Below are 19,568 nucleotides of genomic sequence, written 5' to 3'. Positions count from 1 at the left end.
GCACTAATTATTATCTCCCACCCAAATGATACACCAAGAAGAATAGCCGCCCTGGGTTCAAGTGTGAGATGACGGGAGAACCTCTGCGACAAGGTTTCCATGTGACAAGATGACTTGGGCTCAAAACCATATTTGTAGAATAGCTTTTTGGTAAGAGCAAATCATTTTAGTGGAGAGGTACTGGTCTTTTGATAGAGTATGATACTGTAATCTAATTAACTATCATACTCTTATTAGATTTGATGGTTTTTTCTTAAGTGAAAAACAAATCCAAAAGGCCGGCAACGACAGAGTAATGAAAATTCATGGGTCAATAAAGCAAATAACCAGAAAGTAGAGAAAATACACATGGCAACATTTTTTGTAATGCTTATATATATATATATAATAGACAAAATATGATCATCAAAATCAAAAGCATGGTTAAAACATTCTAGATATTGTTTCACTAACCAGAAGACTTTTGGAAGGAAAATTGAATTCAATCATCTACACCAAAATCAAGCTTTTGTCTAACAGCTCAAAATCAGTATCCATGACCATCCATTGATGGTATGTACAATGCTCTCTTTTTTCTTCAGATATCTACATGCTTTGTTCAACTCTGATCCAATTAAAACCCTGAAAATGAATCATCAGAATCCACATATTGAATCAAAAGATGTCCTCACAAATGGAATTTCAACTGAAGAAATCATCCAAGGAACAGCCACAAAAAGCCCAAATGGAAACAGAGATCCATCACTATGGATAGAGAACAAACAAAAGAAACTCCCTCTTGATCTAGGGCGGGGCAGTAACTAGAAGAGCTTAACATATGCACTTTGAAATTCAATCGCAGCATTTCCATTCAAGGAGAAGAAATTTCACCGCTTATCATTCATGACAAGCAAAACTTCCGCACCACCACCGATGATGGCATCCAAGAACTCCCTCACTTCTTCAGTATCTTTAAAAGAGTGAGGAGCAGAAAAATCACTGTCCAAATTATACCAAACCCCTTCAATCTTTTTCAACGTAACCCAATGCCTACCTCTCCAAAGGCCACCATACTTCCTAACTGGGACGTTAAGCACAATACCCATTAATTTATCTACAGGCTCATCGAGGTCAATTGAAGAAGCTCCACTACGCTTGTCGTGCCAAATTACCTTTTTACCTTTTTCTTCTAGCGCTGCAATTAAAACGTTTATATCGTAGTTTCCAGTAAGTGCATTATGATGTGGTTTGAAGATAACGGAAACTGGTGTCCAAGTTCCCTTGTTTGGATCATCATGATTGAGTTTTTCAGCAATGGCATTCAAATGTGCCCGAGTGAATGCACCTTTTTCCTGAATTAGAACATAATTTCATTACAAACCCATATAAGACATAATCAAAGAAAAGTTTAAAGACCGACTAATAAAACAAGGTCAACAATATAATGTAACAAAAACATTAACACAATTTTTAGTTCAAGAAAACTAAGCAAAAGGAAGAGAAAAAAAAACATTTTAATCTTCCTACAAAAAATTTTTTTTTGTAATCTTCTTCAATTTTTTGGTTTTGCCAAAAACACTAGAAAGAATCACCTCAACTAAGCCAAAATTGCCATGTTTGAGAGATTTTATTTCGTAGTTCTTATTTTCTCAGACCAACTCCATGCGCTATCCGCAATGCCAAAGCTGAAATTTGGCAACAATTCTTCAAAATTCATCTCCAATTAAGTGCTATCTTCCATGCTAAATTATAGCAATGCCAAACAATATGCTAAATTAAACTTTGCAACAATTCTTCCAAATTCATCTCCAATTAAGTGCTATCTTCCATGCTAAATTATAGCAATGCCAAACAATATACTAAATTAAACTTTGAAACAATTCTTACAAATTCATCTCCAATGGAGCGCTATCTTCCATGCCAAATTATATAGCAATGCCAAACAGTCTGCTAAATTTGGCAACATTTCTTCTCTCCCTCTCTCTCTCTCTCTCTCTCTCTCTCTCTTTCTGTGTTATGATGTTTGAGATTTTGTGAAGAAAATAGAGGAAACAACATTTACACCATTGAAGCAACACTGTCAAATTAAGACATTTTTGGCTTTGAAGCATGCCATAATTTGGCTTTAGCATTACCATTTTTGGCACCAACTATTAGAAATGCTCTCAATTTTAAAAACAATTACGCATCTAACACAAAGAATTTAATCTCTGTTGGAATTATTAGACGCATCCAACCCAAAACAAATTGATTTTAGATGGACTGCCCAACACCCAACTCTGATGTCATATTAGAATTATTGGAACCCAAAACCAATTGACTTCATGCCAAGCCCCTTAGATTATATTAACAAATCTCTAGTATATGAATAGCCTAGAGAGATGATGTAGGACTAGTGCCTCAAGACATCTTCAATCCTTGACTAAAACCTAAATCAACTTAAATTTGGGTAAAAATCACTCAAAAGCCTCTCCACTAGTTGAATCAAATTTATAAGGTTTACCCATTTTTAAGCCAAATCAAGTAACACTGTTGACTCAAAAATTTTAATATCATTTTGTAGCTTCCAAATTTATAACTCTTCCATTATTAAAACTTTTACCCACCTTTATGCTTAAATCTGAGTTCATATCAAATAAATTTTTTACCCTAAACCCTAACAATATCTTCGCTTTTTTCCCATCTTTCATCAGCAACCGAAGGAAGCAGTATAGACAATTGCCAAAATTAAAAAAAAAAATTAAAAAAAATTAAAAAATTTTCAACTGAAATTAGTAGTTTCAGATACAAGTATACCCATATACACAAATATTAAAGAAATTTGAAGAGGAAGAAAGGGTTTTACCTGAAAGAGATTGTTGAGGGAGTGTAAGAGACAGAATTGCAGTCTCTGCCTCTCGTGATAGACCTCTCCTTGTGCTTTCTTCTTCTTGTCCTTCTCCTCCTCCATCCTCTTATTCTTCTTCAATTGAGAGCACAATTGCGTTTATATGTAATTTCTCAGCTACAAATTACAATAACAACGTAATTAAAATTCCCAAAGGATGTTCGATTACGATTTGGATCGTCTCGGCCGAAGTTTTGTAACCGACTGGGAAGGAAAGCGAGGACAGAGCGAGAAACCACGGCAGAGTAACCCCAGAAAAACCCATGTGAGACGTGTGAGAGAGAGCCGATACATTTCGCTATAAATATTAGATTAGGCAAAATTACACTTTATCGCTTCAAATCATTCGTAATTACAAAGTCTACCGCAGGTTTTCTTTAATTGTTTGGTGTACCTTCTCAATTACTTAAACTTTTAGATAAATTAAAAATACATTTCTTGAGGTTAGTTTAAAATACAAATTGTCTCTTGTGATTTGAAAAATTACAAATATCCCTTTGTATACTCTTTTATTTATCAAAATTAACTTTCATTACCATGATTGTAATTCATGAGATTTCATTGTAATAAATCAAATCTAAAATAAATAAAGAAAAAAGAGAGCTCAAGTGATAAATCCATTTTTGAATTTTCTTTGTTCAAAAGTCTAGACGTTAAAACATTATGTCCATAAGGACAAACTCTTATAAAATTACCAAATTACCTATTTATATATTGTTTCTAAACCCTAAGCAAACCAAATCACTTTTGTCTCTTTTCTCTCTCTCTCTTTCTCTCTCTCTCATACTCACAGCATCTTCTCTCTCCACCGCCTCTTAGTCTTTTCACATCTCATGGACTCTTCCTTTGTCGTCCGTCACCAAAGCTCTCTCTCTCCTCAGATTTTCATCTTCATCATTGATAAGAACTCCTCTAATGGTGATTTCCGATGCCATGCTCAACTCTCCGTTCCCTCGAAAACCCCGCCACTGACCAACGATCTCGCCGACTATTGAAGGCTTCAAATCTTGCCGCAAATCTTGTCACCAAAGACTTCCGATAGCGATCACACAATCCACATGCGATAAAAATTTGAACAGAAAATTTGTACAAATAAAATTTAAACATAAAATTCGTATAGATAAAAAAATTTACAGATAAAAATTTCACAGATAGATATTCCAACAGATAGATTTTATTTGTATAGAATATTTGAATAGATAAATTTTATTTGGACAGAATATTTGAACAAATAATGGAAAATTTTGAACAGATAAGAAAGCAAATCTGAACAAATAGATATAAATTTGAACAAATGGTCAATGAATGTCAACAGATAAAAAAAAAATCAACAAAAAATATTAAGGGGTAACATTGGAAATAAAATGTCCTCTAAAACTAATAAAAAAACTTCTCACCAAACTATTTCACAAAAGGTAGACCTCTCACTAGTCAAAAAAAAAATTTACTAAATCTAATATCTTATACCCTCCTTACCTTAAACTTTTCAACAATTAATCTGAATGAAAAAAAAAAAAAAAAAAAAAAAAAAATCTCAAAAGTCAAAATTCAAAACTCAAAAGTCACCTTTTAAACTTACTAATTGAAAAACAGAAGAAGAATAGGACATCAAATCTCTTGGATAGGAACCTAAACGAATGGCTATCCCGTACTCGCCTTCCATTGACAAGAACTAATAGCAAACAACAATCCATACATAGGAAGATAGCTTCCCCAAGGGTGGTTCTAGAGTTAGACAAGCTTATTTCATTAATTATTGAATAATCTTGGGCCATGTGGAGGTTTGGGAGGGAGGATTGAATTATCAATTCGTAAGATTGAATTATCAATTCGTAAGACTCACCAAACTCATGTTTGTGTATAACAAAATATATTGCTTGGTTGTGTTTTTTCAAAAACACTTTTTAAAAAATTCTACTTTTTTGTTTTTCGTATTTTTTTATTTTTACTGAATTTTTTTAATATTTTAAGTAATTTTTTTTACTTTTTAGACATACCTAACATAAATGTACCTAAAAAATAAAAAATTTGTGAAAAAAACCTTTTAAAAATTCACTAAATATTAAAAATATAAAAAAAAATACGAGAATTCAGTACATTTTTTATATTTTTATGTATTTATTAAATTTTTAAAATATTTTTCACAAATTTTTTACTTTTTAGATACATCTAAGTAAAGTACATCTAAAAAGGTAAAAAAAAAAGTTTAAAATTTTAAAAATATTTACTAAAAACAAAAAAAAAAATACGAAAACCAAAAAGCTGGGTTTTCAAAAAAATTAATCCAAAAAACTCAAACCTAGTACACTGAATAAGATTAACAATCTCATGAGAGTATAAATCCCCTCCCGTGGTGAGATTAACATTCTCATGGGAGAGTTGAGATAACTAATCCCCTTACCATTTTTTCCTCCACTTTATAAAAACTAACAAAATTATATTTTATGTGAGAAGGGTTTTTAGGTCTAACTAACTAATACCATCACACTAATATACAAATAAACACACTTTATCTTACATCTCCAACCTAATATCACCACACTAATAATTTCCTCATTCAATTTCACCGTTCTCATAATCTCATCCAATCTAATCTGCCAAATAAACGAGACCTTAAAATACAATATAATATTATTTATGTAGTGTTGTTAGCTTATTTAGTTAATTAAAAATATATAGTATAGATAAGTTTTTTTATTTCGATGTAAAATAGTATCAAGCATTTTATACTGTTCGATTGAACAATTTAAGAAAATTATTTTTGTCATAGTTCCTAAAGTGACTTCAACATTAAAAATTCCATAATTAATTTTTAACAAATTCACTTATAGCATATTAATCTTTCCAAAAGTAACATGATGGCACTTCGTTCGCCTTTTCAAGTGTATAATATTTTACATCAAAATAAACTTCTAGCGAAATAAATGAAGCTATAATTACTACGATATTCATTAAGAAGACAAACCAATCCCAGCGCAATGCAACTTTATATATGAAATTATGCGTGATTATTCAATAATCGTAAAATATGATCACCCTGAAATATGGTCACATGATACTTCCTTATAATATAATTAATAGAGAAGATGGATTATTGATTATTATGTTAGATAATTGAGAAACATAAAAAAAAAAAATAATGAATGATGATTGCTAAGAAAATATAATGATCATTTTTTCCAAAAAAATAATAAATCGTAATAATCATACTTATTTTATACTCTCAATAGGAAAATGTGATAGAAAAATTCTTAAAATTACACTCCAATACTGACATCAGCTCCAACTGAAGCAATTGTAGCAATTCTGGCACCCATTGATTGCACCTTCAACATCTCAAGTTGCGAATTCTCGTCACACTTTTTCATTCACTCCGCTAGTGCAACCGACTGAACTACCTCTTACAAACTACGGCAACTGAATGAATTACCTCTTATAAACCGGAACAAGAAAGAGCTCATAACCACTTCTTGTGAACAGCTCTCCTCTAAAAGTTCCATTTGTTCTAGGATTTCAATTTCATTTGAACCTTCTTTCGGTTTTGCAATGCGCATGCAACGGACCCACAGTTTTTAACTAGATTAAGGATCTACTCCAAGTAATCCCAATAACGATTGGATTCGGATCCTGTGGGCCTTTTATTTAAATTCATTCAGGCTAATAAGAGCCCAATGGGATGCTAATCAGGAGAGGAAGTCAAAATAGTTTACTCCCTGTATTTTTTTACATATTTTAAAATATTTGTCACACCATTCTAATCAATTTTCTATGTAATTTATTTGTTTGTATAACATTTGTGATCTCCCAATCAGCATTGTTTTCAATGGAAGGACAATCAAAACATCACAAATGCATTGCAAACAAAACTATCATTCACTATTACAATGAAATGATTATTCAATAATTTCCCAGTATAGAAACCGGGGTCTTAGGTCTAGCCTTCATATTGTTTTCCACAAGAACACTAACGTTATGTTTGGATTATGAATTTAAATAGAAATTTAGAAAGAAAAAGAAAAATGTGAGAAATGTAAATGAAAATATTAGTTAATTTTTTTCTAGGAACTTCTTTTCCCTTTCAAAATCCCTAAGCAAATCCATGATCCAAACACAAGGACATTACAGTGGAGCAAAATTCATAACTAGCAAGCGAATACCATCCATATATTCATAGACACAAGCAAAGGATTCAAGTTTATCAGCAAATTAAATGATGTTTCATCATATGTTCTTGAGCAGATGGTTGGCTTTATTATGTTGTATGAGCAAGGTGCAAAATATTTTACGTAATTTTCAAATCTGTTGAAATCGAAGTGTAAATCCCTGGAGAAAATAAGCATGCCTGGTCTCAGATTATGTTCCTGCATAATTGTAAACTACAGGCAACTACAGTGATTTTGTTAGCAACACAAGTTGCTACCATCCCAAACAAAAACCATCAATGTTCTCCACTGTTGTTTTATACAGCAACACAAAATAGATATAGCACTAAAAGTCTGCATTAAACATTTTGAACCGGCACGTAAAATATTTGTTCAATTCAAGGAGTAAAGTGTACAACAAAAATTACAATACATAGTGTCATATTGTACAAAAATAATAGCCACATATACAACAGAATTCAAAAACCAACATGCAAGTAATAAACATAAGAGCTCCTTTTCCTTTTGATGTTGACATCGTATAACAAGGGCAAGGGAAGGCTCTCTTACAACATTAAATCCTTAATTGTTGCCCATGTTTGTATGCTTTTCAGATGATATTAAAGTATAAGACAGAAAAATAACAATAACGCTAGAAACACTAACCAGTGTACCAATAAATATACGAACTATGCATATGGGATCACCACTTGATGTGGGCACTTGGCGTGAGACTCACTTAACATTGTGTCTAGTTAGTATATTTGCTGATACTAGTTAGTGTTTGTAACATTACTTGGAAAAAGAATGTAGACGTTAAGATCAACCCATAATTACCTTATTGAAATATACAAAGTTGCAAGGGCAAGTCGGTGTTGATCACGAACACGTTCAATGAGGTGACAATAGCATGATATTAGCCATCTTTGCTTGCAAATGATGAAGCTACAAGAAGAATGTAGAATTTTAAACCTGAACTTTCACTTGAGGTTGATGGGTCTACAGTATGCTGTAGATGTTATCCAGAACTTGTCTGCAATGGAAGAAGAGACCCCTGCTTGCCACTAATGAAGAACTTAAGCTCTGCTGGAGCAACCACCAATTTCAACCAGTATTGGAGCTCTTCACCTTCTACTTTCTCTTTTTCTAAACAAAAACATTGATAGAAAGCCATTGTGAGTGACAAAATTTATGACGAATACCCAGGTTTTGAAAAACAGGTGCAGCCGCCATAACAGTTGCAATAACCGGAATCATGAATTTTTTTATTCTCGCACAATTTGAAAAAAATTTGCTAATACGCATAATTTTTTTTTTCATAATCACATTTATTGGAGTTTAAAATAAATTTTGATCAATTTTTGTTAGTTTTTAAATATGATCCAATATATCACATATTTTTAAATCACTATAAAAGGAGTCTTTTACATTTTATTTCAATAGTTAATGATTTTAAGAATAATTGATTTTAAATGTCTACAAAATTATTTTTGATCAATATATGAACTAACTAAATAAAAAACATTTACAATTATTAAATGAAATGATTATAAAAATAAAAATTGTATCATAAACAAAGATTATTTTTGAGCTATTGATTTTTTTTTTAAATACATTTTTCTAGACAACACTTTATAGCTAACTAGATAAAATTATTTACAATTAAGTATTAAATGAAATGATTATAAAAATAAAAATTGTGCCATAAACAAAAATTAGTTCTGAGCTACTGATTTTATTTATTTATTTAAAGACATTTTTTAGACAACACATTACAATAATTAGAACTTGTGAGGTTCTGAATCTTGTGATGGGTTTAATATCGTATACAAATACATAGTCTTAAATTTATCTCACTTTGGTGATTTGAATTTTTTAGCTAGTTGTATGCTGGATATTGGATTCTTGTTTCCTCTAATTTATAGAAGCACATGAATCTATGGATTGTCATAAATCATAGCATAATCAATAATGTAATATAGGACTATGGATCATGGGGAGTACACAAGGCTTAGTTTGATTTGGTTCAATTATTTTAGAAATTATAACCGAATCTTTATGATTCACAATTCGGTTCGATCAAAAGTTCTACAAATTTAAATCAACTGGCAGTTCTGCATTACCTTCCAAATGTGCACCAAGCCCCTCTAGAACAGTAGGATTAGCACGCACAACAGAGAGTGCCACATCAAGTGCAGACTGCAACAGTAGTTTAACCTCTCTTTGAACAAGGTCAACAAGATGTCCCTGTTGTGATTGGTCTACAATCAATACATGCTCCAAATAAAGTAGATAAATAAATAAATAAAAACCAGAACAAGAAAAGATAACCTGATCCCTTCCCCAAGGAATACCTCCCCCGGAATCATCTACCCCACCAGCAGAAAGTGTTGCCACAGAAACAGGGCCAATTGTCTGGTTAAGACCATACTCAGCCACTGCTTTGTACGCCAAGTCTGTTGCTCGCCGTATATCATCAAGTGCACCTGTCGACACACGGCCTGCATAAACAACTTCTTCTGCTGCACGTCCTCCAAGAAGAGTAACCAAGTGTCCACGTAACTCGTCGACAAATAGCAAATATCTATCTTCACTGGTGGGAGGAGTGTAAGTAAAACCCAATGCCCCTCCTGACCTTGGCAGTATACTCAGCTTCTGATAAAACAAAATTATTTGTCATCATTACATCATCTATTTGGTGAATACACCATAGGTATTAAACCCCACACTTTATAACATATTTAAAGTACCTATTATTTGCACATCATTTCATAACATGTACTGCTACCAACAGGTTTGTTCGGTTTGACTTTTCAAAAACTATTTTCTATCTTCTTTTTCATTTTTTGTTTGTAGTTAACTTTTCTCATATTTTAGTCAATTTGCATCTATTAAAAAAATAAAAATAAAAATAAAAAAGAGACTAAAATATGAGGAAATTTTCACTAAAGACAAAAGAAAACCCAAAGCCTTGCAGCCCAGTGGCATGGAGGCAAGATATAAGTGCCTGCAAGGAGAGGTTGAGGGTTCAACTCCCCCAAGTGCTAATCTAATAACTAATCATTAACTTTCGCTGATCAAAAACAGGCAACAGAAACCCAAAAATATATATATATATATTAAAAAAAGGCAACGCATTTCCATTTTTTTTTTTTTTGTCTTTAGTATTTTTTTTAATTTTCAAATTGCTTCACATATAATTTATTTTGTAGGTGCATCTAAAAATAAAATAAAATATGAAAAAAGTTCACTAAAGACAAAACAACACAAAAATTAATATATCTGAAAATAGTATACGCATTCTAATGGGGAGTCCAATGGCTAACCTCAACGCGTGGTTGCCCAAAGAGAAGTTTCGCAACAGCAGTCCCTACTACTGCATGACCAGCTTCATGACGTGCAACTACAGCCTTCTCAATTCCCTGCAACTTGGCAGTCTTCTTTTCAATTCCCTACAATAAATTAAACGAATTTAGTTTCTATATAATTACAATCAAGAGTTAAATGTAACAAACACATCTATCTAGAAGAAATTGTTGAGATTGAGACATAACCTTATGTTATCTCAATAAACTAGTGGATCATAAGCAAGAGAGCAATGACAAATTCGATGCACTCAATGATAACAAACTCATGCAAGCAAACATGACAAAATCAATCACACCAAATCATCATAGGCGTTAAAAGAAGATAATGGATATGCAAAGAATCCCAAAAACAATCCAATATACTGTATTGTGCCAAAATATAAGTACCCGTGGTTCAAAATTCAAGGCGAAAGTGAACCAAGTGACCCACTCTGAAGGTGAGTGATTTATTCTCCATTTAAAAGAAAAAATAAAGGAAAAAAAAAGTAAATAATTGTAACATGCATAGCAGTCAAATGCAATTATACATCATATGTGGTGGGAAGAACAAGAATCTTCAAGTGAAAAAAATTTCATGCAATATTTTGCCAACCAAAGGGCAAAACTGTGAGCATATTATTTTCTTATGAAACGAATATTAATAATGTCATTAGGAGGAAAAACAACTTCACTCACAGAGTAACACTCCCCCCAAGGGTTATGTAGACAACCAAAAAAATTGGCCATTTTATTTCTGTGCACCAAGTCAAGCAAAAAATTAATTGTTGACACTAGGCACTAAATAAGCTTGTTATCCAGGATTGGGGGTTACAGTATTCTGATAACAAGCATCCCATGAGATCTCATTTGCTACACATGGATTACAAATGTCATCAAAATGGGATAACTAAACTAGATCCAAATTATACATCAGATGGAAGCAAAAACAAAAATATAAATAATGGGATTTTAAATAAAAAATGAAAAAAGACAGCAATTTATAATAACACATACACTCAGAGAGAGAGAGAGAAATTGTTACAGCTATTGATCGCTCCACTGCTTGAATAAAATCAATTTTCTCCACAACAACTTTAGTTTGTCTTCCTGCCAACAAAGCGGCCTCATTTACCAAATTTGCAAGGTCTGCCCTGCACAATATCAAAAATCAACAAATAACTTTCAATGTGTTACATAAACACATAAATATGAAGATTAAAAAAAAAATTTAAAAAAAACATCACTGGATTAGAAAGGAGAGTGATTACCCAGTAAAACCAGTAGTCATAGAAGCAATATCGGCAAGATTAACATCCTCTCCCAATGGAAGCTCTTTATTAGAAACATGTACTTTTAAAATGGCTTCTCTTCCGGTCCTATCCGGTGTTTCCACCTGAAAATCCACATGACACAAAATAATTTATGATAGCACTTAAGCTGTAAGGAAATTCTTTTGACGTCAGATGTCAACAGGAATATTCAAAATAAATAAATAAATAAAGTAAGAAGAAGAAGAAGAAGAAAGAAATACAAACCATAACCACACGATCAAATCTCCCAGGTCGGCGAAGTGCAGGGTCTAAGACATCAGCGCGATTGGTTGCTCCAAGAACTATCACAGCAGAGTTGCTATCAAAGCCATCCATCTCCTGCAGTGTAATTTCAAAACACATGAACCTCAGAGACATACCGTAAATGTTCCAGAAGCACAAGGACTACTGTGCAGGAACCTTACAGTGAGCAACTGGTTCAATGTCTGCTCTCGCTCGTCATTACTGACAATACGAAATTTACCATCCCGGCTTTTTGCTACAGCATCTATCTGCACAAAAGAAAAAGACATCTAAGAATCCACCAAGAAGGCTCAGAGGTCTAAGATGGACACTCAACAGCAAAATGGACCCCACAATTTTAACCTCATCTATAAATATTATCGACGGTGCTTCTTTCTTTGCTCGCGCAAAGAGATCTCTAACACGGGATGCTCCCATGCCAACATACAATTCTACAAACTCACTTGCAGAACAACTTATGAAAGGTACTTCAGCTTCCCCAGCTACAGCCTTTGCTAAAAGAGTCTTGCCCGTGCCAGGAAGACCCACCTGTAAGATAACCAAAGAAGGATTACAATTCCTATGCCAAACTTTACATAAAATTAATTAGTTATAACAACAAACTGGTGTTTCTACCCTGGCACCATGTTTACCAACATACACAGTCATGCAAGCAGTTGGACTCTTACAATTCACGACTCGATTCATACAATTCGATACAAGTTTCAACCAAAACGATTCAATTCATGAAATTGAATCTTAAATTGAGAGAATCTTACAATTCAAATGCATTTCACTACGATTCTTTGTGATTCACTAAGATTTAGTTACATTTGCATAATGCATGAAACAATGTCATATTTTCAATATAAAAAAGAGCCAAGTTAGTTATATTGATATATGTGGATTTATATGTAGATACAATGAGATTTATTTCATTTTAAACAGTGTCTTCATATATATATATATATACATATACAAAATTATATATTATGTATATGTTAAATAAAGTAATTCTTATGATTCACGATTCACTATTTCAGCAAAACAATTCACGATTTGATAACAATGGTCCAAACCATACACTGATTGATCTCAAAAAGAGACTTTAGCTAATCATATAAACAAAGCACCCTATATGTTGTAATTTAATAGAAAGAATGGAAGTATATAGATTAAGATGAACTTGCCAATATATTTACATAGTATCTGAGGTAGGAGATTTCCTCCAGTGGGAAAAAACTTAATATATTGGTCCCACGCATCTGAATCACAATTGCTAAACTGCTGCTGGTAGACAATGTGCCATCTCTGGCAGTAACCTTTTATCTTTCAATTTTATTTACAAAGTTGAGTAGTCTTTGCAGCCAACTCTGTCAAAACTCACCAGGAGAACACCTCGTGGAGGACGGGCACCAAGTCGAATGTACTTGTCTGGATTCCTGAGAAATTCCTGGACAGCAAAATGTCAGCAAAGGAGTTTCCTGAATGAGGACAATGCCTTTTAAAGCAACTATAAGCTATGATTCATTAGTATAGTAAATAAAGTTGTGGAATGTCTGACATACCACAATTTCTTCTAGCTCCTCCTTAGCCTCATCAACACCAGCAACGTCAGCAAATGTGATGACTTCCCCTTGTTCAGACACTTTTGCTCCACCAGAACTCCTTGACTTGCGGTTCCTAAGCTGACCAGCTGTGTGCTGTACACAAGTTACAGTTATCAATTCAAAATCACTTTCTGTAACGAATTAATTTCAAGGAACAAGAAGTAACAAGCTGGTCTGCACCTGAGAAAAGCCTAAAGGCAAGCGATGAAGAAACCCTGCAAGCACAGCAACATAGAACAAAGCAATCTGCAAAGCATATTTCGAAGTCAAACGTGTAGAACTTTACATTACATCTCATATGCAATATTATGAACTAAAAAATAGCATGGATTGCAAGATGTGCAGCAGTACTTTGTTTGCGTTTCAAACAGATAAAAAATTATAGGAAGTATACAGGAAAAAGAAAGAGATGACAAAGCCGCAATACACACTACTAGCAGAAGTATATAATACTACAGAGCTGCAATATGCTGTAGTGGTGAAAGTAAGAGGACACTGTAGAACCCTGATGATGTAGCCGTTTTTTAAAAATTTCAATTTATAGTAGCCCTTCTACTCTCTGTGTGTGTAGAGATGGGGAGTTGGTGCTGTATGGCTACCACACTAGAAACTACAAACTGCTCTATAAATGAAGGGAACATCAAAAAAATCAAACTCTGATTGGTTTCACAAAAAATATATATATATAATATAAAAAAAAAAAATTGAGAGAGAGAGAGAGAGAGAGAGAATCTGTCGGCAATAATGATATTTCAGAGAATTTTCACAGGTGCTGAAAGGCATGGGGTCATCCACCACCAGACTTGCCAATAGAATATTTGTCAAAATAATCCCTTTCCTCACCTTCCTTAAAATCCACGAACACAGAAGAGCTAGAGTTCCCATAGAAGAGATGGGGTACATGTAGGGCCAATAGGTATATAATGCATTCATAGTTTGTCTCATCAATGCCTTCACCATGTTGCAGAGTTGTACCAGTGTCAGGTATCAAGCTGTTGAGCAGCTTCCAAACCAATATGCTTGATATGCTCAAACAAACTGGAACGTGATGATGACTGGTGGTACTCCATGCATCCTCGATTTATGGCTCTCTCATTTAGACCAGCAGTTATGGATCCAATGCAGAATATTACGGTCAAGGTGGTGTTTGTTGTCTTTTGATTGATTACCCTAGAGACTATGATGTTCTGCCATGACCCACGGCCGAAAACATCCATCCCACATATCAATAAAAGAATGCATTGGTGTCAACAACTAAATTATAGACCAACATAATGCTACATGTGATTAAGGGCTCGTTTGGAAAGATAGGAAAATAACCCAAAAGACATATAAAAAAAGTTGAGATTCCTCTCACTCACTCTATTTTTTGCACTCTATTTTTTTTTTTTTTTTTGTGTAAAAAGTCATTCCCAAACACTTCAATATATTTCACCTCATATTTTAGCCAAAAAGCCATTTCCCAAAGGACCCCTACATTATTAACTTCAATCTAAAAGAAATTTAAATAATGGCCATTTAAGGATGTCAGCGAGTAAAGATATCGTCAGTAACAATAATACATAATTATAATCATAATTAGTGCAAATGTTTCCAAAATTAAAACAGGTAAACAACATTGTCATTGCAAATGTTGATGCTTTACTATTAAAAGTGACTTCATGAGTTCTTATCAAAAACAGTGCTACTAAACGTTGTAACCATTTGACACTAGGAGGATGTCTACAGGATAAGAGGACTTGAATGTTATAAAATAAGCATCCAAACTCAAAGGGCAAGTCAAAGATGGGTGCCGATAAAGGACAAAGATTACAGGCTCATTTCATTTGAGTTTTTCAAACAAATTTTTGATTTATATTCTTTATGAACTTTGGCATTTACCTAGACTATCAGAAGATTCAACTTTGTACATCGAGGTTCAAGTTTTGCCTCTTCTAATGAGAATACAAAATCATTTTGTGGATCACACTAATGTTAGTTGTGTAGTAAACTGCATTTGCTTGTTGAGAACATGCTTAAATAATTATATTGGATAACAGCAAGCCAAAATTTTGAATATTAAACATATTTGATAACAGAAAACTAAAATTTTGAATTCTCACTGAGAAATAAAAACATCTACTTTTGAGTCTAATGCAACAACTTAACTCACTTGAGTTGAAATTTCATCTTGAAAACAATAAAATAATATTTATGAAGTTCCCCTCAAAAGACCAAGAGAAAAAGGTGCTGCTTAGTGGATTTTTTAAAGAAGAATGCTAGAGACCCACAATTTAAACCCCCAAATTTACACACAAATACCGTGGTTGAGTTTGTAACAACTCAAAAGTTAATACGTAACTTGCCATGTCATTGTGAGTAAAATTAGGGGAGGCTTTTTAGTTTCAATCTTTTTCCCTATTAAAAAATTACTACTTGGTGCGTGGTATCTTGTGGGTGGCTGAGAATTTGAGGAGGACAAAACAAATGCAATTAATCTAATGCAAGACATGGTAGAAGACCCATACAATTCCTCTAAACAATCCTATGAAGCATGTCGTACCCATACCAGGTACTGATACTTTGCATGGTACTTCTATATGCATTTCTCAACCAGAATAATATTTTCTTTCATACAAAAGTGAAATAGGTGTCATTGGACTTTATACTATGCCTAGCATACTTTTAAAAATTAAATTTTTGTTTGTAAGTAGTTTAATATAACGACATTTAACTTTGGTTTATACTTACTTTTGGCATTAAAATGTGGGTTGTAGGTTGTTGGATCCTTAACCGACTAAACCATTTAACTAATTTTTGTATTAATTTAAATTAAAAATAAATATTTTTTTTACAACCATACCTAATTGTACCTGTACCTTATTTTTTTTTTAAGATTTTACCATATTGATGTACCTATTCCGATATACATGTGCTTCGTAGGACTGAGCTAATTATCTCACAATTGACCAATTTCACTTTTAGAAAATTGATCTTGACATCAAAGAAAGGGAAGAGAAATAGCAAAGCACTGAATTTTTTATTCTCAAGGCAACGTCATGAGTTATAAAGAGCATCCAAGGAATTTTCATCATAAAGGACATTTTGCAAAACATATTTTGCACTGATGATGGTTAAAATAAAAAAGTGGCCATAAGCAAAACTTTTAGCTTCCATGAAAGAAGTTGACTTCCTAATTTTCTTCATTTCAAAATGCAGCAGACCACAACATGATAGACGTTCTCTGACCTTTTTTTTTTTTTTTTTTTTTTTTGGGTTGGGGGGGGGGGGGGAGAACTAAGTAAAAGAAAATAAAAAGCAAAAAAAAAAAGTGACAAGATTATTTCAATTAATTTTTCGTCCAGTAATAACACATTGTTTCACTTCCAAGCATAACAATTTTTTCCCCTATCAGTTTGGTTTACTTAAAAGGAAAACAAGCAAGCACCTTCCTCTTCTTCTTCTTCTTTTTTCTTTCTTTTTTGCTTCCTTTTTTTTTTTTTTGGTTTGTATTACACATAACATGCATGGTTCTTCTTCAAGATTGTCATAACACTGACCAAATAGGTATCAATGAAGATATAAACTTTCTGCTCTATGATAACTTAGCAAGTTACTGATCAAATTTCAGTCAAGTAAAAAACTTCAGCCACACAAATAACGAATCCATAGTAATTGCTTGCAACACACAAGTTCTGAAAAACTTACCAATGCAGAGTTCAAAAATCCGCCAGACCGCTTATCCGGAGACCCAAACTCAACATCATTCTCAAGCATCTTCTCATATGGAGTCTTAATATCAGTTGGACGAGTTGTCGTGTAAACAATTCGCCTCGTCGGAGCAACACTTAGCAACAATGACTCCGAATCCTGCAAGTTACTACTAATGCTTCCCAATTCACTTTCTTGAGCACCCAACTCCGATTTCAGCTTAAACATAATATGAACACCATCTACTTCAACCTTATGTACCCGATTACTATTGATTTTACTCAAAAAATCACTATAAGGTACGCTCACGAACGTCGTGGGAGTCCTCGGCTCCGACCCGGGCAAAGGAATTCCGGGCCGGAGCAACCTCATAACGAACATTACAATCCCTAATTGCAACAGCAGCATACCAATCTCTTGCACCTGAATTATCGGCTGCCACCGCCACTTCCCACCCTTCCACCACCCACCTTTCCCTTGCTTCTCTCTCCTCGAACTCGAATTTGAACTCGAGCTCGAATTCGAACCCGCCGAGTTCTTCTTGCTCACCCCATTACTCTCACCGGTCTTCGAATCACTCTTCTCGCTTGAGCTCGCCTTCGAATCCGTGTCTTGCTCGCATGAACTGTTGGCTCGGATTCTACTTCTCTCTCTCCAACTTTGGTTCCTCAAAAACCCTCCCCATGGGTCAAACCCGTCTAAGCTCCTCGACACCCTAGCTTGAATCGGACGGAACGACAGCGAATTAGTGAGAAAACGACTTGGATTTTGATGTAAAACCCTAAATTGATTACAGAGAGAGCCATATCTATACAAATCCTTGCGATTATTGTTCGAATTTAGAGAAAAATTTCTATGAATTACTGGTCCCAGAGGTTCGATCGCTGGCATTGAAAACCCTAGAAAATGGAAGTATACACTCGGAAAATTATACTATGATGTTGAGAGTCGTGAGGGAATTTGTGTGAAATTGGACCTTTCAATAATTAAGAGAGAGAGAGAGGAGAAGGTTCGAAGAAAGATGTGAGGATAAAGTTGGGCCGTCCGATTAACTGGTGGAGCGTTTTGAACCGTTGACTGAATGTCGCCTTGTATTCTTATGGGGTTTCTTGCGTATTATCCCTATTTATCGTATGGTCTGCTATTGGGCCATGTAATCGAACTGTAGATCAAAAAGGATGAGGAGGACTTTTAACAGTTATTCTTTTGGTAGGGGTATTATAGGTAGGTGAGGAAAATATTTATAGTATAGAAATAGAAAGAGGTTTGGTGAGGTATTTTGTAGTGATAAACAGTAAATTCATGTAACAACCCTCATACTGTTTACTGATTAATGACTGATTGATTACCGATAATCACCGATTACTGCTAAACGGAACTGATAATGACTGATAACTGACTGATAATTGAACTGATTTAAGTACTGAACTGACTGACCGAACTTTAAACTGAATTAAATGAATACATCTGTTTGAATTGCATTCTATCTGTTTGACTGTATGATTATCTGTTCATTCTTATATGTTTAAACTGCTAATTGAAGGCCTTATCGGCGGCCGAATCCGGAATTGGTCAGTGTTTTATGATCCTCATAATTAATGTAATTTTATGGTATAATTATCTGAAAACCGATTAGGTATGAGTAAATTAGATTAAAATAAGCCAATTAAAGAGTTTGACGTAATTACACTTTTGCCATCTAGTGAGGCCTTTGTTTACTCATATTTGAGCCTTGTGTATGCTTTATCAAAACATTTCTTCAGCCATATTTTGAGCACACCACCGAACTAGAGAGAGAGGAAGTGAGAGAGTGGAATTGTTCTAGAGAATTGGCTTGAAAGGCTTGAAGAGATCATAGGAGATTTGCCTAATTGGACTCCTAAACCTTGAATACAAGTTCTAGGTAAGGATTTTATCTTCTCATTCTTGTGTTTGAACTGGTTCTTGCATGGTTCATGTCTAGTTGTAGAGCTAAGTCATGAATTGGTCCATTAATGGTGAATTGAAGCTCAATTTTTGCATGCATGTTAGTATTGTTGGATTTTGAGTTGAGTTCATGGCAAAAGGTTACATGCATGTTCATAATTTTGTAATGGTCCATGTTTTGAAAAGAATTGGCTCCTTAGAGCATCACATTGGAGCTTCAAAATGGTTTGAATTCATGCATGTTGCATGTTCATATTGTTCCTGAAATTGGTTTGAAATTGGGTTTGAATAAAACACCCTTGGGCTTTGATTTCTCAAATTGAGTTTTGAACCATGTTTAACTATGAGTTCACATGTGTTTTCTGGAAATTTAGCCCAAGAGGTCGAGTTTTGATGCTTTTGAACTTGGTTTTGAGCTTGGAGGTGCAATCTGG

General features: G+C 33.8%; 2 protein-coding genes across 2 annotated transcripts; both read right to left on the bottom strand.

Moving 5' to 3' along the window:
- Positions 1 to 649: 649 nt before the first annotated feature.
- Positions 650 to 4,216, bottom strand: JOSL (JOSEPHIN-like protein). Its single transcript, XM_028271487.2, has 2 exons — positions 2,825 to 4,216; positions 650 to 1,331 (listed from the first exon to the last, which is right to left on the bottom strand). Exons 1-2 carry the CDS (start codon positions 2,927 to 2,929, stop codon positions 867 to 869), a joined length of 570 nt encoding a protein of 189 aa, XP_028127288.2. The 5' UTR covers positions 2,930 to 4,216; the 3' UTR covers positions 650 to 866.
- A 3,133-nt stretch (positions 4,217 to 7,349) lies between these two features.
- LOC114323793 (ATP-dependent zinc metalloprotease FTSH 9, chloroplastic) lies at positions 7,350 to 18,356 on the bottom strand. Its single transcript, XM_028271474.2, has 13 exons — positions 17,206 to 18,356; positions 13,699 to 13,764; positions 13,477 to 13,611; positions 13,296 to 13,361; positions 12,272 to 12,457; positions 12,091 to 12,177; positions 11,891 to 12,004; positions 11,624 to 11,748; positions 11,398 to 11,506; positions 10,335 to 10,460; positions 9,340 to 9,663; positions 9,132 to 9,255; positions 7,350 to 8,154 (listed from the first exon to the last, which is right to left on the bottom strand). Exons 1-13 carry the CDS (start codon positions 18,097 to 18,099, stop codon positions 8,027 to 8,029), a joined length of 2,484 nt encoding a protein of 827 aa, XP_028127275.2. The 5' UTR covers positions 18,100 to 18,356; the 3' UTR covers positions 7,350 to 8,026.
- Positions 18,357 to 19,568: the final 1,212 nt, after the last annotated feature.

The sequence above is a fragment of the Camellia sinensis genome, chromosome 3, assembly GCF_055761805.1.
Source record: "Camellia sinensis isolate YWXY chromosome 3, ASM5576180v1, whole genome shotgun sequence".
In the NCBI taxonomy this organism is placed as follows: domain Eukaryota; kingdom Viridiplantae; phylum Streptophyta; class Magnoliopsida; order Ericales; family Theaceae; genus Camellia; species Camellia sinensis.
Note: the sequence above shows the minus strand (reverse complement) of the source record. Positions and strands in the feature narration are given on the sequence as shown.